Source organism: Heterodontus francisci, chromosome 36 (genome assembly GCF_036365525.1).
Source record: "Heterodontus francisci isolate sHetFra1 chromosome 36, sHetFra1.hap1, whole genome shotgun sequence".
Classification (NCBI taxonomy): domain Eukaryota; kingdom Metazoa; phylum Chordata; class Chondrichthyes; order Heterodontiformes; family Heterodontidae; genus Heterodontus; species Heterodontus francisci.
The window spans coordinates 45,576,166-45,601,157 of NC_090406.1; the positions used below are offsets into that span (position 1 = coordinate 45,576,166).

The window sequence follows — 24,992 nt, forward strand, 5'->3', positions numbered from 1 at the left end:
TGGGGGATGGAGGTGTAGAGAGATTGGACATCCATAGTTTGCCTATTGAAGGTATGGATATTTTGCTAGGAAATGACTTGGCTGGGGATAAAGTATCGGCGTCTTCAGTGGTTTCGGGGAAGGCAGCTGAGGCTGCAGCAACTGGAGTCTTGCAGGAAGAATTTCCTGGACTATTCCCAGATTGTGTTGTGACTGGGTCCCAGACTCATAGGATTAAACAAGATGCTATGGATTCAATAGTTGTGGAGAACAATAGGGATGGTTGGTTGGCTGAATCCTTTATCAAGGATTTGGATGGGGATGTTGGTGTTAAAGTCTCCAAGGCTAACATTGGTGAATTGCTCAGCAGATCTTCCTTGGTTGAGGCACAACAGTCAGACCCTGATTTGAGGTGCTTGTCTCAGGCACATGTTCTGAGGCAGAGGCTGTAAATGACCCTGTGATTATGTTAAACATGACATTTTGATGAGGAAGTGAAGACTTCCCCAGAGGCCCGTTGATGAGGATTGTGCTGTAGTTCATCAAATTGTTTTCCGTCATTGCCACCGCAGTGAAAGTTTGAGAATTGCCCATGAGATTCCAGTCGTAGGTCATTTGGGTGTTCAGAAGACTCAGGCTAGGGTAATGATGCATTTTAACTGGTTGAAGCTGCATAAGGATATGGTTGACTTCTGTAAAATCTGTCACCGAGGTCAGATGTTTGGGAAGCCACAGCCTTTGATTAAGTCAGCCTCATAAAAACCGATACCTGCATTTGATGAACCATTTAGTAGGATTCTTGTGGATTGTGTTGCACCCGTGCCTAAGACCAAATTGGGTCATAGGTATCTCCTGACCATCATGGATTTGTCCACTCAATTTCCAGAGGCAGCACCATTGAAGAAGATCAGAGTGAAAGTTGTGATTGAGGAGTTGGTCCAGTTTTTCATTAGGTATGAGATGCCAAAAGAAATTCAGTCTGACCAGGGGTAAAATTTCATCTCAGGTATATTTCAGGAGATCATAGGTAATTTAGGAGTGAAGCAACTCAGGTCATCTGCTCATCACCCACAGTCCCAAGGTGCTTTGGAGAGGTATCACCAAACATAACAAGAGTATGATTAGCATCTATAGTCTTGAGTATCCCCGGGATTGGGATAAAGGGATAATCATCCTTGTTATTCGTGACTAGGGACACACCAAATGAGTCCATTGGTTTCAGTTCCTTCGTATGGGTCTATGGGAATGAGGCTAGGGGCCCCCTTAAACTCATTTATAAAGAATTTCGGCATAGGGGGAGGAAAATATCCACCTAGATTTTGAGTCAAAGTTCTTGAGAAAGGCTCTTAAAAGTTTGTGCAGTGGCCAGAGAACATCTCAAGGCTTCTCAGCAGGTAATGAAAGCACAAGCAGATCGAACAGCTAAGGCACGTACTTTTCAACCTGGGGATAAAGTGCTAGTCATGTTGCCTTTGCCTGACAAACCATTGAAAACTAGGTTGAGTGGACCCTGCTGTGTCAAAAGGCAACTCAGTGATGTGAACTTTATAGTTAGTACACCAGAGAGATGAAAGAGTCAAAAGATGTGTCATGTGACTATGCTGAGGAGGTACTATAACCATGAACCTAGTCAGCTAGTAGGTGTAGCATAGGTGGTAGAGAATGTAGATGGTGATACTAGTGCACGTGGTGAACCAGATGATGAATCTGAGACTGAGTGTTCTCAGATTGAGCCTCCTGCGATGAAGCTGGTGAATGCAGAGGTGTTGGAGGGTTTGGATGATGTGCTACATCATCTACTTGAGCAACAGAGGAAAGACATAACTGACCGATTGAGAAAATATAAGCCAGGTCGTACTTCTCTGGCTATTCATGAGGATAATGTAGGCGTGTGCCGCAGGGATCAGTACTGGGGCCTCAACTTTTTACAATTTATATAAATGACTTGGATGAAGGGACCGAAGGTATGGTTGCTAAATTTGCTGATGACACAAAGATAGGTAGGAAAGAATGTTGTGAAGAGGACATAAGGACACAACAAAGGAATATAGATAGGTTAAGTGAGTGAACAAAGACCTGGCAAATGGAGTGTAATGTGGGAAAATGTGAAATTGTCCAGTTTGGCTGCAAGAATAAAAATGAAGCATATTATCTAAATGGTGAGAGATTGTGGAGCTCTGAGATGCAGAGGGATCTGGATTCTCTAGTGCATGAATTGCACAAGTTTGGATGCAGGTTCAGCAAGTAATTAGGAAAGCTAATAGAATGTTATCATTTATTGCGATGGCAAATGAATACAAAATTAGGGAGGTTATGCTTCAGTTATACAGGGCATTGCTGAGACCACATCTGGAGTACTGTGTACAGTATTGGTCTCCCTATTTAAGGATGTAAATGCGTTGGAAGCAGTTCAGAGAAGGTTTACTAGATTAAGATCTGGAATGGATGTGCTGTCTTACGAGGAAAGATTGGACAGGCTAGGCATGTATCCACTGGAGTTTAGAAGAGTAAGAGGCGACTTGATTGAAACATATAAGATCCTGAGGGGTCTTGACAGGGTGGATGTGGAAAGGATGTTTCCCCTTGTGGGAGGATCTAGAACTAGGCGTCACTATTTAAAAATAAGGGGTCACCCATTCAAGACAGAGATGAGGAGAAATTCTTTCAGGGGGTCGTGAGTCTTTGGAACTCTCTTCCTCAAAAGGCAGTGGAAGTAGGGTATTTGAATATTTTTAAGGCAGAGGTAGATAGATTCTGAGGTTATCGGGGATAGGCGGGAATGTGAAGTTGAGGTTACAGTCAGATCAGCCATGATCTTATTGGACGGGGGAGCAGGCTCGAGGGGCCAAGTGGCCGACTCCTGCTCCTAATTCACATGTTTGTATGTTCATAAGCTGAACCAATTAAACAAAACCCCTACAGACTCAATCCCAACAAATTGGTCCAAGTAAGGGAGGAAGTTCAATACATGTTATAATATACATATTATGATATTAATGAATTCAGTCAAAGTAATTGGAGTTCTCCTGTCGATCAGGTACCAAAACCAAACAGTTTTCAAAGGTTCCCCAATTGATTACTGAAAGATGAATGTGGTAACTAAGATGCATTCCTATCTGATCCCAAGACTCGAGGATTGTATCAATCGGGTGGGGAACTCAGCCTTTGTTAGCAAGATTGTTTTGTTTATGGAATATTGATAAGTCCCCTTGACCGACCAAGACAAAGAAATTTCTGCTTTAGTGACATCAAATAGTCCATTCCAATGTAAAGTCATGCCATTTGATATGAAAAATGCAGCTACATTTCAAAGATTAACCAATCAAGTGATTGCCGGTTTGAGTGACTGTCTTGTTTAGTTTAGTTTAGTTTAGAGATACTGCACTGAAACAGGCCCTTCGGCCCACCGAGTCTGTGCCGACCATCAACCACCCATTTATATACTAATCCTACACTAATTCCATATTCCTACCACATCCCCACCTATCCCTATCACCTACCTATACTAGGGACAATTTAGAATGGCCAATTTACCTGTCAACCAATCTTGTGTATATCGATGGCCTTTTGGTGCACAGTGACACTTGGAGTGATCATGTCAAACATTTGAGAGCTCTATTTGACAGCTAACCTCATCATAAAGCAGGCAAAGAGCAGGTTTGCCAAGACCAAGCTCACTAATGTAGGACATATCGTGGGTCAAGGTCAAGTGTTATCGTGAGATGCCAAGTTCAGGGTAAATATTTTCCTTTACCCAAGACAAATAAAGAAGTGTTACAATTTCTGGGTATGTGTGGATTCAACGGGAAATTTGCCCCTAATTTCTGCACAGTAGTCACCCTGTTGACAAATTTGTTGAAGAAAAACATGAAGTTCGAATGGTCACAGTCATGCCAAACAGCATGAGAAGTTAAAGGCCATTTTAATAAAGGAGCCAATTGTTGCAACCCTAGATTTAGTAAGCAGTTCAAGGTGGCTATCACCACCAGTGAAATAAGGGTGGGAGTCCTGCTGCTCCAAGATGATGATGCTGTCTGGAACGGCCCATTAGCTACTTCTCTAGGAAGCTTAATAAGCATCAAAGAAAATACTCAACCATTGAGAAAGAGGCTTTCAATCTTGTACTGGCTCTCCAGCAGTTTGATGTTTATGGAACTAATAGTCAGGAGGATCTACTAGTTTCTGCAGACTACAACCCACTTGTGATTCTCGAAAAGTTCAGAAGAAAGAACCTCAGGCTGTCTCGCAGTTTAATGTTACAGCCATTTACACTAAATATTGTGCCTCTTGCAGGGAAAACAATGTAATTGCTGACACTCTGTCTTAGGAAGGCTCTAAGTTATGATAATTCAATGATGTTTGAATTCTAATTGTCATATTTACTTGGTTTTGTTATTGGTTAAGCCTTATGAGTTTGTAAATACGATATGTATAATTGGGGAATATGAAAATGTTACCTGTACAGTATGTAATAAGCTATTTGTTAAAATGTTTATGATGTTACGAACTTGCTGTATTTCTAATCTATTGTAAGGGAATCTTTACTACAGTAGAGCTTTCTTTTCCCCAAATGGGGAAGTATGATGGAATCCACAGTTTGCAGGACCGGTGGTGGAATGTGTGTGAGCTGTTGAATGAACAGATAACTTTTCAAATATCCTGGTAAGTGCACTGATCAAGGTTTCAAAGTTTCTTTTTTTTTTAAAGACAGACTCGAACTGAAAATGAAACTAAAACTTCAGGTTTCTGGGGAAACTGAAGCTGGTTGGAACCAGATTAAAAATTCAGAGCCATCCAAGCTCAGATCATGCAGCAGTGGAGCGCAGGCAAGCTGAAGGAAGTGAAGGCTGGATTCAAGTGGCAATAGGCAGATGTGAGTTGCTGCAGCTGTTTCCATTATGTGAGGTGGATCCACACAACCAAGACTGTCCTGAGTAGTGCTGAGGAAGTTCTGGAGAAGTGCACCATTTTAGTGAAGACTGTACCCGTGGAGTTCGGGTTGAAAAGGAACTGCTGTCAGATGAGGATCGGTGGCTGCATCTTGAAAGAAAGGAGCTGGAGATCGACCTGAGGAAGTTCAGAGCTTTCAAGAACTTTGTGGCCGTAATTGGTGCCGTATATGCTGAGTGGATTTCCCAGTAAATCCCTGAGATCTATCTTTGTTGTATCTGATAGAACATAGAACATAGAACATAGAACATAGAACATACAGCACAGAACAGGCCCTTCGGCCCACAATGTTGTGCCGATCCTTTGTCCTCTGTCAAGGACAATTTAATCTATACCCCATCATTCTCCTTTATCCATATACCTATCCAAAAGCCTTTTGAAAGTCCCTAAAGTTTCTGACTCAACAATAGTTAATGTGTAATTTGTAATATGTGCAGTGACCATGATCCAACTGTTAATCCATGTTTAATTTCTGTTGATTTTAGTTTGATTGTTAGAGTAAAAGTTATAAAAGTGAAATCTTGTCCATTTGTCATTTTAATTCTCCACCTTGCTCTCACACTGATATCTCTGTCCTCAGCCTATTGCAGTGTTCCAATGAAACTCAACACAAGCTCGAGGAACAGCATCTCATCTTTATATTGGGCACTTTACAGCCTTCTGGACTCAACACTGAGTTCAACAATTTCAGATCGTAACCTCGGTCCCAATTTTATTTCTTTTTCTTTGCCTGTTTCGGCCTAAATCTAGTTTTTCTCTTTCTTTTCCTCTTGTTTTGCCTTCGTATGGCAGCTTTTCATTATTCTGCCATTGACATCTCCTCTGGGCACACCTTTTGTTTCTTTACTTGGTCCATTACCACTCCCTTTAGATCTGCACCACCAACTCTTCTGTCATTTAATCTTCTGTCTTCCACCCTATCATCGACATTCTCTTTTGTTCTTTTTCCACCCTCCCCCATTTGACCTACATAAAACCTATTACATTTCTAACATTTCCCTGTCCTGATGAAGGGTCACAGGCCTCAAACATTAACTTTGTTTTTCTCTCCACAGATGCTGCCAGACCTGCTGAGTATTTCCAACATATTCAGTTTTTATTGCGGTTTCCGTAATCTCTCCTCATAATTTAACCCTTGGAGTCCAGATATCATTCTGGTAAATCTCCACTTCACTTCCTCCAAGGCCAATACATCCCTCCTAAGGTGTGGTGCCCAGAACTGCTCATGGTACTCCAGGTGTGGTCTAACTAGGTTGCACATATTCCTGAAGCTTTCATCACATGATCTCCCATCTCAAACCTCCTTACCCAGTCAACAATCTTTCTTCCCATCATATTGCACCCAATTGAACTACTTCTTGCTCTCAGCCAAGAGGCTTCCACTCGGGTTATTAAAAAGAAAGACTTACATTTCTGTAGCACCGTTCACATCCTCAGGACGTCCCAAGCACTTCACAATTAAGTACTTTTGAAATGTAGTCACTGTAGTAACGTAGGGAATGTGGCAGCCAATTGGTGCACAGCAAGATCCCACAAATAGCACATGATAATGAGCAGATAATCTGGTTTGGTGGCATTAGTTCAAGGATAAAAATTGGCCAGGAAACCAGGGAAACTCCCCTTCCTTCCCAGTGCAGTGGAATCTTCACCTGAAAGGGCAGACTGGGCCTCCCTTTAACATTTATTCAGAAAGACAGCACCTCCTACAGTGCAGCACTCCCTCAGTACTACACTGAAGTGTCAGTCTAGATTATGTGCTCAGGTCCCTGGAGTCCATGACTATCAGTTACACCATTGCAAGAGTGAATTGCACATGACAGAAGGAGGCCATTCTGCCCATTATGCCTGCAATGGATTTGATCACAACTAAGATAGATGAGGAAGTCAAATTAACTGATAATGTGAGCTTTGATTAGGAAGTGATTGATGCAGTAATGGAGAGGCACCTGACAAAACTGCTCTCTCACCCATTTGTTTCGGCCCCACCTGCTGCAGATCTGCTCAAAGCCGGTACATTGGGAGTGAAGCTCCTGCCGAAATTGTTAAAGACCTGAATTCTAATGGTCATTATCTGGAATCGACGTTATCAGGAACAGCAATGTTGAGGGATTGATTGAGCGCATTCACACAGCACTAGATCAATCAATTGCTAGATATGTCGCCTATTCCCAGACGAGTTCATTAGAGAATTCATCAAACCAGACAATTAATGTTAGAGTTTATCAGAAATGCAAAAACCCGTGGAACAGGAAGCCGCCTCCAATTCCCGGCTATAAAACGGGCTGGTGTTGGGAGAAATGATTATGCTGCTTCAGTAACCGGGATGGGACGTTGGCTGGTTTGTCGTTCTCTCTGCTTCTTGGCCGGGCTCTCCTTGCTGTCAGCCCAGCCGCTCCTCCCCGGGGATGATGTTTGTGTCACAGAGGCAGACTGGAGGTTTGAGTGTGGTCACCCCGGGATTAGCAGCAGTGACTGCACCAGCCAGGGCTGCTGCTTTGATCCGCGGAGCTCCGCTGTCCATCCCTGTTTCTACAGCCTGAGAAACAGCCCAGGTAACAAACCCTCTCCCCGATTCCAGAGGCAATACTTGTAGGGAGAGAGGAGGAGAAACTAACTTGATCAGGAAATAGTCCACAGATTTGTCATTGTGTGATGGGAAATGGCTATTCGACATCTGAGACTTCAAATCTTTAATACCTATTACTGAAATGTTCATGTTCACTATCTTTCACCTGGTGAACATGCAGAACTTCCTTTCTTAAAATGGGCTAATTGAGTTCTGTACTAACTCTTTCTCAGTTTCTCCTGTCTGAATGATGCCAAGTGAGCAGGTTTTCCTCTTCAGTTTTTAATTGCTGGGTTTATACAATCACATTTCCTCTTGGACTCTGAATAATGCCTCTTGGAAGCCTGGACACAATACATTGGCTTCCCACCATCCACTTGGGATGTTTCTTCCTTGGAGGTTAGTCGAGCATGTTCGTCCCTTTCTGAGGAGTCTGTGTTGGTGTTTATTTATCTGGACACAAGTTTACTGGTTGGTGCATTTGGGTTGTATGTCTTTCCTCTTTTGCAGTGTGCACAGCAGATGGTCAGTTCCTCCTAGTGATCTCCAGGAACCTGACCCGTCCTGCCCTCAACCTGTCATCCCTGTATGTGAAAGATGGACAAGCAGCTGAGTGCAGGCCTAAACTAACCACTGCCCAGCTTGTGACCTTCCGCTTCCCAATTACCTCCTGTGGTTCGATCAAGTGGGTGAGTATTGAAGATCCAGTATTCTCCAGATGAATGAAGTAGCTCCCTATTTAAACCCCCTCCTCATTGCAGGAGGAGAATGGGACCTTGGTATATGAAACTGATGTCTTGGGCAAGAGGATGATTCAGACTGGGAAACTGGGCTCAATAACCCGGGACAGCACCTTCAGGTAGGGGTATGGTGTGAGGTGTTGGGTTTGGAGGGAAGTGTTGCTGAATGAAGCTGGACCTACTTGTGTTTCTCTGCAGCCTGCATGTCCAGTGCAAGTACAAAGGGAGGCAAGAGACTGGCTTACAAATCAATGTCACAGTTTACACAGCTCCTCCACCACCTCCAGCTTCTGAAGATGGGATTCTGAAACTGGAACTGCGAATTGCAAAAGGTATAACCACCCAGGGTAATGGTGAAAGGAAGCATTGGGAAGGTATCCATGCAGAGTGACTGGTTCTTGTATCTGCTTTTCAGGTGGTAATTACAGATCCTGGTATGTGGTTAGTGACTACCCCATTCAGAGTTTCCTCCAGGACCCAGTGTTTGTCGAGGTTCGTGTGAAGGATCGCACTGACCCAATGATTGTGCTGAAGTTGCGTGACTGCTGGGCAACTCCTGTCCCAGACCCACTCCATGAGGTGCAATGGAGTCTACTGGTGGATGGGTAAGGAGTCTGAATTGAAGGGGTGGCCTTTCTTGGATATTGGGTGAAAACTTCTGTTTTGGTAGGAAAATGTAGTGTCAACAGGAGGGGAAATTGGCTTCAGAGCTTCTGTTTGCTAACTGACCCTCCTGTATTGCAGGTGTCCCTATGTGGGTGATGACTACCAGACTCTCCTACACACAGTGGATATGTTTTCTGGCTTGAAATTTCCAACCCATCACAAGCGGTTTGAAGTGAAGACTTTTGTTTTCCTGCATGAAGATTCTGAACAGCCTCTCTCTGGAAAGGTAACCAAACTGCAGCAAGGAGTTGAAGCCACTGAAACCCTTTACTGGCTCCTTCTGTATAACAGCCCAGCTCCTCTCTACATGAATCTCTCCCTAAATAACTTTTTTTTTTTTTTTCTCTCCTAGGTTTACTTGCACTGCAGTGCTGAAGTTTGCTTTCCCTCTGCTCAGGATGACTGTACAGCCAAATGTGACACAAGTGAGTTCCTCTTGCTCTAGTTTCAACATACCTCCAGTGAAAAGCTACAGAATTTTCTCCTGAGAAGTATCCTCATCAGTTATGGGAGCAGGTTGAGGCTAACTACTAATGTGCTTCTCCAATAGAGAGACGCAGGAGTGCAAACCACCATGAGGGAACCTTGGTGAGTGCCCCTGGTCCCATCATTTTCCTGGAAGATACGAGCCAGTTTAAGAAGCTGCTGCAAGAGAATGGTAAGTGTTGTCTTTCAATAGGCCACTGAACCTTTCCAAATATCTGGAAATTTCTCCTTGTCTCCCATTTTAGATGTTGTTAGATCTCCTCTGAATGGAGCAGCCATTGGGTTTATGCTGGTGTCTCTGTCCCTGTTGGTGGTGATGCTGATGGCTGCAGTGTACAGACTGAGGAAACCAGAGCTGCTTCTTCCCAATGTAATGAGATTGAACTGTAGACCTTGAACAGAAATAAACCTAATGGACTGAAATGTGCCTTTTTGTGTATTTGCTTATTACTTGGGCCTTAAGTAAATATCACTCACTTGGCATTGAACAGCAGACTGGTTTTCAAGGACTTGTAGCAATGGAAAACTTCCAGTGGTGGGAATGATCAGAATTTGGGAGTTTTTCTTTTTTGGATGTAAATCCAGTTAACTTTGGGATTCATCCTTTTGGCTACAGTGACTTTTTTTTTTCTTTGACTTGCTTTTTCAACATCCCAGTGCACCACCTCTACCTGTGACTTTGCCAATTGCTGGAGTATATAACTGTTATTAATCTGGCATTAATTTTAAAATGCTGAAAAGCAGCTGGCTGCAGTTAATTGGAAATAGTGGGCTCCAGATCACATAATAAAGCACAAATATCAAGGGTGGTCCATTCTGGGTTTTAAGCTGACATGGTGTAGAATAGCTGGAGCTGTGCTGTGTGATCTCATACTCAGTATTTTGGTAACTTGTGCAAATAAAAAGAATTAATTCACTGAACAAAATTGAACATGTGATTTTAGAATCTAAATGCTGTTTGAAACCAGGCCATTGCCCCATGATTCCTCAGTGGCACCTGACTCCTTGCTTCAGTATCATGCCAAGTATTGGATAAATTTGGAAAGGGATCTTGGAAGTAAGGAGTCAAATCATGGACTTGGGCATTATGCATCTTTTGGCTCTTGTTGCAGAGCCTCCTCCCTCCGGGCTGGAAGGTTCTTCATTTAGAAGCTTAGTCTGAAGATATTCATTCTCCGAGCATTACAGTGAAGAACATTTATCTCTTGGTTACCTGCTTTAAGATCTTTGCCATAACTGTCAGACTGGCAACTCTTAGATCTACTTTTGGGTAGAGGATCTAACAATGTTTGTAAACATCCAGCTTGTGTTTACACTTTTTTTTTGTGGTGGTGTGGTGAGAATTCTGCAACTGGAGGTTTGAAATATCCCTCCAATTTCAGAAGTAACTGTACTGGCAAAATGGTGTATCACCCAAACCCAGCCTCTGTATTTTTCTCACCCTCGTTTGTTTCCTCTTTGGAGTGTTTTTGTCATGGATTGAAGTGCAAATTCCATAAGCTGAAAACTCTTCCCTTGCCTAATTCAGCTTTTCCTTGGATAAATGTATGCTGAATGGGGGAGGTGATGTAGTGGTATTGTCACTGAGCTAGTAACATAGCATATTGCTCAGGGGTTAGGGGGTTCAAATCACACCAAGGCACAAAATGGAATTTGAATTCAAACAAATCTGGCATGAAAAAGCAAGTCTAATGGACATAATAATTTTTTTAAAAAACAAAAGTTTACTAATGCTGTTCTGACGTGGTCTGGTTTATATTACTCCCAATCGTAGTAATCTGGTTGACTCGACACTAGCTGAGCAAGCCATTCAGTTGGGATGTATCTGTGAGACTGGGGCTGCAGCAGGTAACAAGGGAACCAACAAAAGGGGAAAAAAATATAACAGACCTCATCCTCAATCTGTCTGTTGCAGATGCATCTGTCCATGACCATATTGGTAGGAATGACCACTGCAAATTCCTTCTGGAGATAAAGTCCTGTCTTCACATTGAGGTTACCCTCCCATGTTGTGTGGTACCACCACTGTGCTAAATGGGATAGATTTTGAATAGATCAAGTAATTCAAAACTAGGCAGCCATGAGGCGCTGTGATCCATCAGCAGCAGAATTGTACTTTTCTTTCTTTTTTCTTTTCTCCTCCTCCTCTTCTCCCCTCCCCCCCCCCCCCCCCCCCCCCCCCCAAATCTATAACCTCATGGCCCAGCATATTCCCCCACACTACCATTAGCATCAAGCCAGAAGACCAACCCTGGTCGAATGGAGAGTGCAGGAAGGCATACCAGGAGCATCACCAGGCATACCTCAAACTGAGGTGTCAACCTGGTGAAGCTACAACCCAGGACTACTTATGTGCCAAACTGCATAAGCAGCATACGATAGCCAGAGCTAAGCAATCCCATAATTAATGGATTAGATCTGAGTTCTGCCATATGCAGTCATGAATGATGGTGGACAATTAAACAACTAACAGGAGGAGGTGGCTCCACAAATATCCCCCATCCTCACTGATGGGGGAAGCCCAGCACATCAGTGCAAAAGATAAGGCTGAAGCATTTGCAATAATCTTCAGCCAGAAGAGCCGAGTGGATAATCCATCTCTGCCATCTCCTGAAGTCCACAGCATCACAGATGCCAGGCTTCAGTCAATTCGATTCACTGTGTGATATCAAGAAACAATTAAAGGCACTAGATACTGCAAAGGTTATGGGCTCTGGCAACATTCCAGCAACAATACTGAAGACCTGGCTGAACCCCTAGCCAAGCTGTTCCAGTACAGCTACATCACTGGCATCTACCTAGCAATGTGGAAAATTGCCCAAGTATGTCCTGTACACAAAAAGCAGGACAAATCCAACCTGGCTAATTACTGCCCTGTCTACTCTCAATCATCAGTAAAGTGATGGAAGGTGTCATTAACAGTGCTATCAAGCGGCATTTGCTCAACAATAACCTGCTCAGTGATGCTCCGTTTGCGTTCTGTCAGGGCCACTCAGCTCCAGACCTCGTTACAGCCTTGGTTCAAACATGGACAAAAGAGCTAAACTCACGAGGTGAGTGACTGCTCTTGACATCAAGGCAGCATTTGACCAAGAATGGCATCAAGGAGCCTGAGCAAAACAGAGGTCAATGGGAATCAGGGAAAACTCTCCGCTAGTTGGAGTCGTAGCTAGTGCAAAGGAAGATGGTTGTAGTTGTTGCAGGTCAATCATCTTCGCTTCAAGACATCACTGCAGGAGTTCCTCAGGGTAGTGTTCTAGACCCAACCATCTTCAGCTGCTTCATCAATGAGCTGTCTTCAAACATAAGGTCATAAGTGGGCATGGTCGCTGATGATTGTGCGATGTTCAGCACCATTCGCGACGACTCAGTTACTGAAATAGTCTGTGTAGAAATGCAGCAAGACCTAGGCAATATCCAGGCTTGGGCTGATAAGTAGCAAGTAACCTGCATACCACACAAGTGCCAGGCAATGACCATCTGCAACAAGAGAGAATCAAACCATCCCCTTGACATTCAATGGTAAAGCCTGGCTTGGGTATAAAATTAAAATAGGACCTGAGCCTGACACAACCACAGCCAACCCGAACCCGAGTCCTTTAATTTTTTTTTCTCATGCCTGAAACGGCCTGAGTCGATCAAACATATTATTGAAACATTTAAAAAAATTGTAGATTAAAAAGAAAGCAATGATCAGAGCCTACTGCTGTGAATACCCCCATGACTTGGACAAGGTGTTAGCTTTTCTGCTGTTCGCCATGAGGGATTCACCCAATGAATCGATGGGCTTCAGTCTGTTCAAACTGGTCAAAACGCATGAGGTAAGAGGCCCCCTTAAGCTGATCAAAGAAAAGCTTCTGGATCAAAGGGAGGAAACCTGGTTATTGAATTATGTATCAGCCTTTCACAAGAGACTCTTTAAAGCATATTCTGGGGCTAAGGAACACCTTAAAGCCTCCCAGCAGATCATGAAAAGACAGGCAGACAGACATGCTGAGGCTTGGACATTCAAAGCAGGGGATCAGGTCCTGGTGTTGTTGCTGTTACTGGGCAAACTCCTGAAAGCTAGATTTAGTGGCCTGTACTGCGTGGGGAGAAAGATCAGTGAGGTCAATTACCTGATCAAGACCCCTGACCGGAGAAAGTAACAACGGCTGTGCCACAAAACAGTTTAAAGAAATACTATCATGAAGACAAAGTAGTGAATATTGTCATGTTGGGCCCCCACCTGCCAAGAATGAGGCATATTAATTTCACCATACAGCCATAAATTTCAAATTGTTGCTGGGAAGGAGAAGGCCTGTTACAAGGGCTGCCAGAATTGCATGAAAAACATTTGCATACTAACAGACAGTGCTTGGAGGGACAAAGGGGCTATTCCCTGCTCCAATTTAACCCACAATGGACTTTGAGCACCAGGTATTGTGTGTAAGAAGAGACATTCCAGAGTCGGCTGAGATAAGAAAATCCACAAACGGATGTGGTCAAAACAACTAGTCACATGACTAACCTGCTTGGCAACCAGGGTTTTTCTGAATTGTACAAAGAGATTGAACTGGGAAAGGCTGTCTGCTCTCGGAGTGAGAAGACCTCTCCTGTCTGCTCCCATCTCTTGCTCACAAGCCTCTGGCCCCACTGAGGACACATGAACTTCAAGAGAGAAAAGTCTCCGACATTGAATAAAGTTTAAGAAGAATACTGGGATCCAACGAAAAGCAAGACCTACCTACAATCAAGGACTTTACAGCGAGCTCGAAGAGCAGTAACTAAAACCATCTTCAGATATTGCCTCAAACTTTTCCACTTTATTTCTTCTGTACTTTCTGTCTCTATCTGTATGTGTGTATTGCATATGCATGTTAGCGTGGGCGCGTCGCGTATCCGTAGGTGTTAACCAAATTAGAGTTTAATTTTAATAAAGTTCAAGCTTTTTTTCTTTAAGCCAAAAAAAACCTGACTGGCTAGTTTCTTTGCCTCATAATTAGAAATTAGTGAACAAGGATTCACTAAAGGGGAGCGAAAAAAACAAAACGGTGTGTTTAAAATTAAATCCTGGTATCGTAAGACCAGGTGAAGGCTGAGAGGGAACCCTAGACCCCTTTCTTTCCTGGTCGTAACAATGTGTACCCGGTAGTGAGGACAGTTGAGGATGGAAACAATAGTGAGGAGCAGCTGGGGTAGAAGTGGACCTGAAAAATTCTCAGATTGAACTCCCTACTGTGAAACTAGCCAACACAGAAATCTTAGGGGGGCTAAACACATTAGTTAATTATAGAAACATAGAAATAGAAATACAGAAAAATAGGAGCAAGAGTACGCCATTCGGCCTTTTGAGCCTGCACCGCCATTAATACGATCATAGCTGATCATCCAAACTGAGCAACCTGTTCCCGCTTTCTCCCTGTATCCCTTGATCCCATTAGCCCTAAGAACTACATAGAACACTTTCTTGAAAATATTTAATGATTTGGCCTCAACTGCTTTCTGTGGTACAGAATTCCACAGGTTCACCACTCTCTGGGTGAAGAAATCCCTCATCTCAGTCCTAAATGGCTCAACCCTTATCCTTACACTCTGACCCCTGGTACTGGACTCCCCCACCATCAAGAACATCCTTTCTGCATCTAGTCTATCCAGTCCTGTTAGAATTGTGTAGGTTTTGTAGATCCTCTCTCATTCTTCTAAACTCTCACGAATACAAGCCTCATTGACCCAAGGTCTCTTCATACATCAGTCCTGCTATCCCAGGAATCAGTCTGGTGAACCTTCGCTGCACTCCCTCCATAGCAAGAATATCCTTCCTCAGATAAGGAGACCAAAACTGCACACAATACTCCAGATGTGGTCTCACCAAGGGCCTTGTATAATTGCAACAAGACATCCTTGCTCCTGTACTGGAATCGTCTCACTATGAAGGCCAGCATACCATTTGCCTTCTTAACTGCCTGTTGCACCTGCATGCTTACTTTCAGTGACTGGTGCACAAGGACACCCAGGTCTCGCTGCACCTCCCCCTTTACCAATCTATCGCCGTTCAGATAATCTGCCTTTCTGTTTTTGCCACCAAAGTGGATAACCTCACATTTATCCACATTATACTGCATCTGCCACGTATTTGCCCATTCACTCAACCTGTCCAAATCACACTGAAGCTTCTCTGCATCCTCCTTATAGCTGACATTTCCATCCAGCTTTGTGTCGTCTGCAAACTTGGACATATTGCATTTAATTCCCTCATCTAGATCATTGTGAATAGTTGGGGTCCCAGCACTGATCCCTCCGTCAGCCCACTAGTCACTGCCTGCCACTTGGAAAAAGACCCATTTATTCCTACTCTTTGTTTTTTGTCTGCCAACCAGTTCTCTATCCAGGTCAGTACCTTACCCCCAATCCCATGTGCTTTGATTTTGCACACTAATCTCTTATGTGGGACCTTATCAAAAGCCTTCAGAAAGTCCAAATACACCACATCCATTGGTTCTCCCTTATCTATTCTACGAGTTACATCCTCAAAAAATTCCAGTAGTTTTGACAAGCATGATTTCTCTTTCATAAATCCATGTTGACTTTTTCCGATCCTGTCATTGTTTTCCAAGTACTCTACTATTACATCTTTTATAATGGACTCTAGCATTATCCCCACTACTGGTGTCAGGCTGACTGATCTATAATTCCCTGTTTTCTCTCTACATCCTTTTTTAAATAGTGGGATTACATTAGCTGCCCTCCAAACCATTGGAACTGTTCCAGAATCTATAGAATTTTGAAAAATGAGCAGCAATGCATCTATAATTTCAAGGGCCACTTCCTTAAGTACTCTGGGATGTAGATTATCAGACCCTGGGGATTTATCAGCCTTCAATCCCTTCAATTTCCCCAACACACCATTTCCCTACGAATACTGATTTCATACAGTTCCTCCTTCTCACTAGATCCTATGTTCCCCAACATTTCTGGGAGGTAATTTTTGTCCTCCTCTGTGAAGACAGAACCAAAGTATGTATTGAATTGGTCTGCCATTTATTTGTTCCCCATTATAAATTCCCCCGTTTCTGACTATGGGACCCGCATTCGTCTTCACTAAACTTTTTCTCTTCACATATCTATAGAAGCTTTTAAAGTCCGTTTTTATGTTCTCTGCAAGCTGACTCTCATATTCTATTTTCCCCTTCTTAATTAATCCCTTTGTCCTCCTTGGCTGAATTCTAAACTGCTCCCAATCCTCAGGTTTGCTGCTTGTTCTGGCAATTTTATATTTCTCCTCCTTGGATCTAATACTATTCCAATTTCTGTTGTAAACCATGGTTGAGGAACCCTTCCTGTTTTATTTTTGGACAGGAATGAACAAATGTTGTAATTCATCCATGCACTCTTGAAATGCTAGCCATTGCCTATCCACTGTCAAACCTTTAAGTAATGTTCCCCAATCTATCATAGCCAACTCGTGCCTCATACCTTCGTAATTTACTTTATTTAGATTCAGAACCCTAGTCTCAGAATCAACTCTCTCACTCTCCACCTTAATGAAGAATTCTATCATGTTATGGTCGCTCTTCCCCAAGGGATCCCGCACAACAAGATTTTTAACGAATCCTTTCTCATTACACAATACCCAGTCTAGGATGGCCTGTTCTCTAGTTGGTTCCTCAACATATTGGACCAAAAAAAACCATCACGTACGCACTCCAGGAATTCCTCCTCTACAGTATTATTGCTAATTTGGTTTGCCCAATCTATATGTAGATTAAATTCACCCATAATTACAATTGCATCCTTATTACATGTGTCTCTAATTTCCTGTTTAATGCCATCCTCCAGATCACTACTGCTGTTTGGGGGGGTCTATAAACAATCCCTCCCAACTTTTTCTGCCCCTTGGTGTTTCTTATCTCCACCCATACAGATTCCACATCAGGATTCTCTGAGCTAATATCCTTCCTCACTATTGTATTGATTTCCTCTTTTACTAACAACACTACTCCACCTCCCTTCCCTTTTTGTCTGTCCTTCCTAAATATCCTCCTCAGTCTCCCCACTCCCCTCCCATCCCCCTGCCATTCTAGTTTAAATCTTCTCCAACAGCACTAGCAGATGCCCCTGCGAGGACATCGGTTCCAGTTCTGCCTGGGTGTAATCCGTCCCGCTTGTACAGGTCCCACCTTCCCCAGAAACGGTCCCGATGGCCCAGGAATCTAAATCCCTCCCTCCTGCACCATTTCTCCAGCCACACATTCATCTGGTCTAGTCTCCTGTTCCTATACTCACTAACACGTGGCAAAGGAAGTAATCCTGAGATTACTAACTTTGAGGTCCTGCTTTTTAATTTAGCTCCTAACTCCTTAAATTCATCTTGCAGGACCTCATCCCTTTTTCTACCTACGTCGTTGGTACTGACATGTACCACGATCACTGCCTGTTCACCCTCCCTCTTCAGAATGTCCTGCAGCCACTCTGAGACATCCTTGACCCTAGCACCAGGGAGGCAACATATCATCCTGGAGTCTCGTTTGTGGCCACAGAAATGCCTGTCTGTTCCCCTTGCAATTGGATCTCCTATCACAATGGCTCTCCCAGTCATTTCACCCCGGCTGTGCAGCAGAGCCATCCGTGGTGCCACGAACTTGGCTGTTGCTGCTTTCCCCTGGGAGGCCAACCCCCCCCCCCCCACCCCCAACACTATTCAAAATGATATATCTGTTTGAGAGGGGGATAGCTTTGGGGACTCCCTCACTACCTACCTTCGCCTACTACTCCACTGTGCAGCCATTATGTAACTGATGAGCAGAGGAAAGGCCTAACAACATGGCTAAGAGAGTATGGGGAAGTGTGTAGGGACTAACTGGGTTGCACCTCTTTGGCCATTCATAATGTGGATGTAGGGGGCACCCCACCTCAGTCACAATCCATTGTGTCTGAGCCCCGATAAATTGGCCCAAGTCCGAGAGGAGATTCTATGTAGATTAGACAATGACCTAACAAAGACTAGTCAAAGCAGCTGGAGTTCTCCGATTATATTAGTTCCTGAGCTGAACTGATCTAAGACACTCTGCATTGACTATTGAAACGTTAAGGCAGTGACCCAAACTGATTCGTACCTGATTCTTTGCATTGAAGATTGTATTGACTGGGTAGACAACTTCACTTACATCTGTAAAACTGATTTATTAAAAGGGTACTGACAAGGCCCCATGACCACCCAAGCTATGGAAATCTCAGCTTTTGTAATGCCAGATGATCTATACCAATGTAAAGTCATGCCATTCGGGTTAAAGAATGCCCCAGCAACTTTCCAAAGATGAATGAATCAAGCGGTGGCTGGCTTAAGGAACTGTGTTTTATACCTTGAGGGCCTGCTGGTCTATAGTGACACCTGAGAAGACCACCTAAATCACTTAAGGGTGTTATTCAAAGATCTACAAAGTGCTAACTTAGTTGCAATTTAGCCAAAAGCGAGTTCGCTCAGGACAAAGTGACCTGCTTGGGACATGTTGTAGGTTAAGGTCAGGTGTTGCCAAGGGCAGCAGAAGTACAAGGCCTGATGGATTTTCCCATTCCCAAGACCAAAAGAGAGATAATGCAATTGCTAGGGATGTGTGGATTCTATAGAAATTTGTCCATAATTTCAGCACGCCAGCTGCACCGTTGAGCAATTTGTTAAAGAAAATTTCAAGGTAGTGTGGTCAGAACTGTGCCAAATGACTTTTGAGAAATTGAAGGCTATTCTAAGAAATGAACCCGTTTTGGCAGCCCCAAACTTTAACAGATCCTTCAAGATGGCTATTGGCGCAAGCAATGTGGGATTATGAGCAGTCTTACACCAGGATGATGAGTCGGGTATTGAGAGAATAATTGGCTATCTATCTAAAACGTTACATAAACATCAGCGAAAATATTCCACCATTGAAAAGGAAGCTTTGGGACTTCTGTTCGCCCTTCAACATTTTGAGGTCTATGTCATCCCAGACTGGGTATTGTGTAATGAGCATGGAATAATTGACAATCTAGTGGTGTGAGACCTCTTGGGGATGAGCAACCATAATATGATAGAATTCTTCATCAAGATGGAGGGTGATGTAGTTGATTCTCAGACTAGGGTACTGAATCTTAGTAATGGAAACTATGAAGGTATGAGGTGCGAGTTGGCTATGATGGATTGGGAAACACTACTTAAAGGGATGACAGTGGATAGGCAATGGCAAACATTTAAAGAGCGTATGGATGAACTGCAACAATTATTTATTCCTTTCTGGCGCAAAAGTAAAACGGGAAAGGTAGCCAAACCATGGCTTACAAAGGAAATTAGAGATAGCATTAGATTCAAGGAAGAGGCAGAAAAAACAGACCTGAGGATTGGAAGCCATTTAGAATTCAGCAAAGGAGGACAAAGGGATTGAATAAGAAGTGGAAAATAATGTACGTGAGCAAGCTTACAGAGAACATAAAAACTGACTGTAAAAGTTTCAATGGTATGTGAAGAGAAAAAGATTGGTGAAGACAGATGTAGGTCGCTTACAGGCAGAAACATGGGAATTTATTATGGGCAATAAAGAAATGGCTGGCCAACTAAATGCATACTTTGGTTCTGTCTTCACAAAGGAGGACACAAATATCATACCAGAAATATTGGGGAACACAGGGCTTAGTAAGAGGGAGGAACTGAAGGAAATCAGTATTAGTAGAGAAATGGTGTTGGGGAAATTGATGGGATTGAAGGCCAATAAATCCCCAGGGCCTGATGGTCTGCATCCCAGAGCATGTAAGGAAGTGGCCCAGGAAATAGTGAATGCATTGGTGGTCATCTTCCAAGATTCTATAGACTCTGGAACAGTTCCTACAGATTGGAGGGGAGCTAATGTAACCCCACTATTTAAAAAGGGAGGTAGAGAGAAAGCAGGGAATTATAGACCAGTCAGCCTGATGTCGGTAGTGGGGAAAATTCTAGAGTTCATTATCAAAGATTTTATAGCAGAGCACTTGAAGAACAGTGATAGAATCGGGCAGAGTCAGCATGGATTTATGAAAGGGAAATCATGCTTGACAAATCTACTAGAATTCTTCGAGGATGTAACTAGTAGAGTTGATGAGGGGGAGCAAATGGATGTGGTTTATTTGGACTTTCAGAAGGCTTTCAACAAAGTCCCACATAAGAGACACACGTGTAAAATTAAAGCGCATGGGATTGGCGGTAGTGTATTGCAATGGACAGAAAATTGGTTGGCAGACAGGAAACAAAGAGTAGGGATAAATGGATCATTTTCCGAATGGCAGGCAGTGACTCGTGGGGTACCGCAGGGATCTGTGCTAGGACCCCAACTATTCACAATATATATTAATGATTTAGATGAGGGAACTAAAAGTAATATCTCCAAATTTGCAGATGACACAAAACTGGGTGGGAGGGTGAGTTGTGAGGAGGATGCAAACAGGCTTAAGGTGATTTGGACAAGTTGAGTGAGTGGGCAAATGCATGGCAGATGCAGTGTAATGTGGATAAATGTGAAGTTATCCACTTTGGTAGCAAAAACAGGAAGGCAGATTATTATCTGAATGGCTATAAACTGAGAGGGGAATATGCAACGAGACCTGGGTGTTCTCGTACACCAGTTGCTGAAGGTAAGCATGCAGGTCCAACAGGCGGTAAAAAAGGCAAATGGTATGTTGGCCTTCATAGTGAGAGGATTTGAGTACAGGAGCAGGGTTGTCTTGCTTCAATTATACAGGGCCTTGGTGATGCCACACCTGGAATATTGTGTGCAGTTTTGGTCTCCTTATCTGAGGAAGGATGTTCTTGCTATAGAGGGAGTGCAGTGAAGGTTTACCAGACTGATTCCTGGGATGGCCGGACTGACGTATGAGGAGAGATTGAGTCGGTTAGGATTATATTCTCTGGAGTTCAGAAGGGTGAGGGGGGAATCACATAGAAACCTATAAAATCCTAACAGGACTTGACAGGTTAGATGCAGGAAGGATATTCCCGATGGTGGGGGAGTCCAGAACCAGGGGTCATAGTCTCAGAATATGGGGTAAACCTTTCAGCACTGAGATGAGGAGAAATTTCTTCACCCAGAGAGTGGTGAGACTGTGCAATTCGCTACCACAGAAAGCAGTTGAGGCCAAAGCATTGTATGTTTTCAAGAAGCAGTGAGATATAGCTCTTGGGTTTAAAGGGATCAAAGGGTATGGGGCGAAAGTGGGAACAGGTTACTGAGTTGGATGATCAGCCATGATCATAATGAATGGCAAAACAGGCTCAAAGGGCCGAATGGCCTACTCCTGCTCCTATTTTCTATGTTTCTATGTGACGGACACAGGGACATATTAATATTCACTGACCACAATCCACTAACTTTCCTCGAGAAATTTAAAGTTAACAACAGCGGGCTGTTCAGAGGGAGTTTACTCCTCCAACCGTTTAACTTCAAAGTCATCCACATAACTGGAAAAAACAATGTCATTGCGGACACTCTGTCCAGAATTTCAACAGACAACATGCCACCAGTAAACCGTGGAAGTTTACAGTGACCCTGAAGAGTGCATGTGTATGAAGGCATGTAGATGTTTGTTTACTTTTCCTTCTTTCTAAAAAAAATTATATACCAAGGAATTTCACTTTTTCCCTTTTTGCAGGGAGGTGTCACACTCACGCAAGGAGAAATTATAAACTATATAATGAACCAATGAAACAATCCCAAACAGACTTGAGGCATGCAAAGCGACCCAGATTCAAACTGACCAATCAGGAGAAAGGATTGTGACCGGTGATGGTAGAGCACAAATGAAGTGGCAGCACATTCTGGAACAGTTGGAGCAGAATCAGTGTTGGTTTTAATTCAGTTATTAGCTCAAAAATTAGAATTTCATCTATTCCAGTGAAGCGGAAGGACCCTGCCTAAAACCACCATCTTTAAACAACATGTAAGCAGAAACTGAAGTTGGCCTTGAGCTCCCTACCTGAGCAATCAAACCAGGCTTTCGCCATTGAACTGTGACTGAGATATAACAAGAGAAGACTGCAACAACGCATCCATCCTCCTGAACCATCGGAGTTTTTCTTTCAGTGAACCAGAGAAAAAGGAAAAAAAGGCCTGCACCATTTCAAGTCTTCGCCCCAGAAAAAAAGTAAGTTCCACAGTGAACTCTTTTGAAAACCATCAGGCCCAAATGCATGTTAATGTTTAATCTCTATTTTTTCCTGTGTGTTTGTATCTGTACGCCTGTGAGAGTAGGTGAAGTTGCATATATTTTCGGGTGCTGGACAATAAACATTGATCTTTCTTTTAAACTTATGAAAAAACCTGTCATTTGTCTGTTTGTTGACTCATTAAAACACTCAGGGGTGAAAACAATGTTAAAAAAAAAAGCTGTCTTTGGTCAGTTGAGAGGTGGAAAAAGAGGAAACCCTATCAACTCCCATCTGTCTATAACAAAAGGGAAAAGCTCAAAGTCCATGAACGTGTATTGGAGGTCAAAGGTGAGGATGTCCCAGAGCAAATGCCTCGTAGTTTTCTTTGGACAAAGAATATTCGCTTGGTACCTAAATTTAGTGAGGAGGGAGCAGAAATGTACTTTGTGTCATTTGAAAAAATTGCCATGAATTTGAATTGGCCTAAATCATCTTGGACAATGCTCCTAGAGTGTTTTCATAGAGAAAACTTTGGAGATGCACTCATCTCTTTCAGAAGAGCATTTACAAGACAATAACAAAGCAAAGAATGTTGTTCTCTATGCCTATGAGTTGGTACCCGAGGTCTACAGACAGAAACTTAGAAATTTCAAAAGGAATCAGGGCCAGACAAAAGTAGAATTTGTGAGAGAAAAGGAAATGGTATTTGACAGGTGGTATAGATCGATACAAGTTGTAAAGACTTTGAGAGCCTGAGGGAAGTGATTCCGATGGAAGAATTCAAAAATAGTGTCTATTCGGGAATAAGGGCCCACTTAGAAGAACATAACATTTGGAAAATAAAAGCTGCAATAGTGGCAGATGATTATGAATTGATTCACAAGAACAGTAGTCACAGGCCAGAAAATCCAGAGAAATTGGAGGGATCGGAATTTTGATAATGAAAAGAGATTTGATTCCATTGAGAAAAATGACAAAGGTAAAGACACAGGCACTCCTCAGATAAGTAAAAGAGAAATCCCGAAGGACAAGTTTCATTCGAGGAGACTGGGATGATATTTTTGTGATAAATAGGACATATGCAGGCTGAGTGTTGGAAGTGGAAAAACAGCCCTTTGCATGTGTACAGTCAAAAGGGGCTTCCCCCAGGAAATATTGTCCAAGCGGGTAACATTCACAACAAGCAGGTAGTTTCCCCAACATTCACTGTTAGAGTGAATCAGGTTGCAGAAAACTATATAAGTTTTTTGTTTGAGGGTGATCTATGCCCACATTTGTCAGGTGAGACAGGCATGTCAATTCTTAAATAAAAACAAGAAATACTCAAAATTCTCAGCAGGTCTGGCAGCATCTGTGGAGAGAGAAGCAGAGTTAACGTTTCAAGTCAGTGATCCTTCATCAGAACTGACAAATATTAGAAATGTAAAAGATTTTCAGCAAGTAAAGCAGGATTGGGGATCGAGATTACAAAGGAGAAAATGTTGCTAGAACAGGGTCAGAGAGAATAGCTGACCAGAAGATCATGGAACAAAGAGAAATGTTTGTTAATGGTGTGCTGAAAGACAAAGCGTTAGGACAGAGAGGGTGTGAATGACTGTAAAGCACAAAGCACTAACATTAAAAGAAACCAAAACAGTGGGTAGGCACAGTCGAAACAAACTAAACAACTAAACAAACTAAAATAAAATAACCAAATAAAAAAGGAAAAAGAAAAAAAGAAAAACAAATCGGTAAATGAGGTGCTGTACCTCGAGCTTGCGTTGATGTTCACTGGAACACTGCAGCAATCCCAGGAGACAGATTTGAGCATGAGAGCGGGTGGGGGGTGGATGTTGAATTGGCCAGCAACCGGACACTCGGGGACATGCTTACGGACTGAGTGGAAGTGTTCCGCAAAGCGGTCACCAAATCTGCATTTGGTCTCCCTAATGTAGAGGAGACCACATTGTGAGCAGCGAATATAGTATACTAAATTGACAGAAGTACAAGTAAATCACTGCTTCACCTGAAAGGAGTATTTGGGGCCTTGGATAGTGAGGAGAGAGGAGGTAAATGGGCAGGTATTACACCGACTGCAATTACAGGGGAAGGTGTCGTGGGAAGGGGACAAGGTGGTGGGGGTAATGGAGGAGTGGACAAGGGTGTCGCAGACGGAACAATCCCTTCGGAATGCTGATGGGTAGGGAGGGGAAGATGTGTTTGGTAGTGGCATCACGCTGGATGTGGCGTAAGTGGCGGAGGATGATCCTTTGGATATGGAGGCTGGTGGGGTGGAAAGTGAGGACAAGGGGAACCCTGTCGTGGTTCTGGGAGGGTGGGGAAGCGGTGAGGGTAAAGGTGCAGGAAATGGACCGGACACAGTTGAGGGCCCGGTCAACCACAGTGGGGGTGGATGGGGGTGCATCCTTGGTTGAGGAAAAAGGAAGACATATCAGAAGTATTGTCATGGAAGGTAGCATCATCAGAGCAGATGCATCGGAGA

The 24,992-nt window shown here is 43.2% G+C and overlaps 1 protein-coding gene across 1 annotated transcript in view; it reads left to right on the top strand.

The window, feature by feature from the left end:
• Positions 1 to 7,252: 7,252 nt before the first annotated feature.
• LOC137351465 (uncharacterized) overlaps positions 7,253 to 24,992 on the top strand; it is a gene marked incomplete at its 3' end in the record, with an annotated part of 30,196 nt that continues 12,456 nt past the window's right edge. The window contains exons 1-12 of the mRNA XM_068015915.1: positions 7,253 to 7,481; positions 8,006 to 8,184; positions 8,257 to 8,354; positions 8,434 to 8,567; positions 8,651 to 8,840; positions 8,980 to 9,127; positions 9,254 to 9,326; positions 9,452 to 9,559; positions 22,015 to 22,138; positions 22,722 to 22,917; positions 23,021 to 23,223; positions 23,395 to 23,489. Of these exons, the coding sequence (XP_067872016.1) occupies positions 7,253 to 7,481; positions 8,006 to 8,184; positions 8,257 to 8,354; positions 8,434 to 8,567; positions 8,651 to 8,840; positions 8,980 to 9,127; positions 9,254 to 9,326; positions 9,452 to 9,559; positions 22,015 to 22,138; positions 22,722 to 22,917; positions 23,021 to 23,223; positions 23,395 to 23,489 (1,777 nt within the window). The remainder of the gene's footprint in view (positions 7,482 to 8,005; positions 8,185 to 8,256; positions 8,355 to 8,433; positions 8,568 to 8,650; positions 8,841 to 8,979; positions 9,128 to 9,253; positions 9,327 to 9,451; positions 9,560 to 22,014; positions 22,139 to 22,721; positions 22,918 to 23,020; positions 23,224 to 23,394; positions 23,490 to 24,992) is intronic.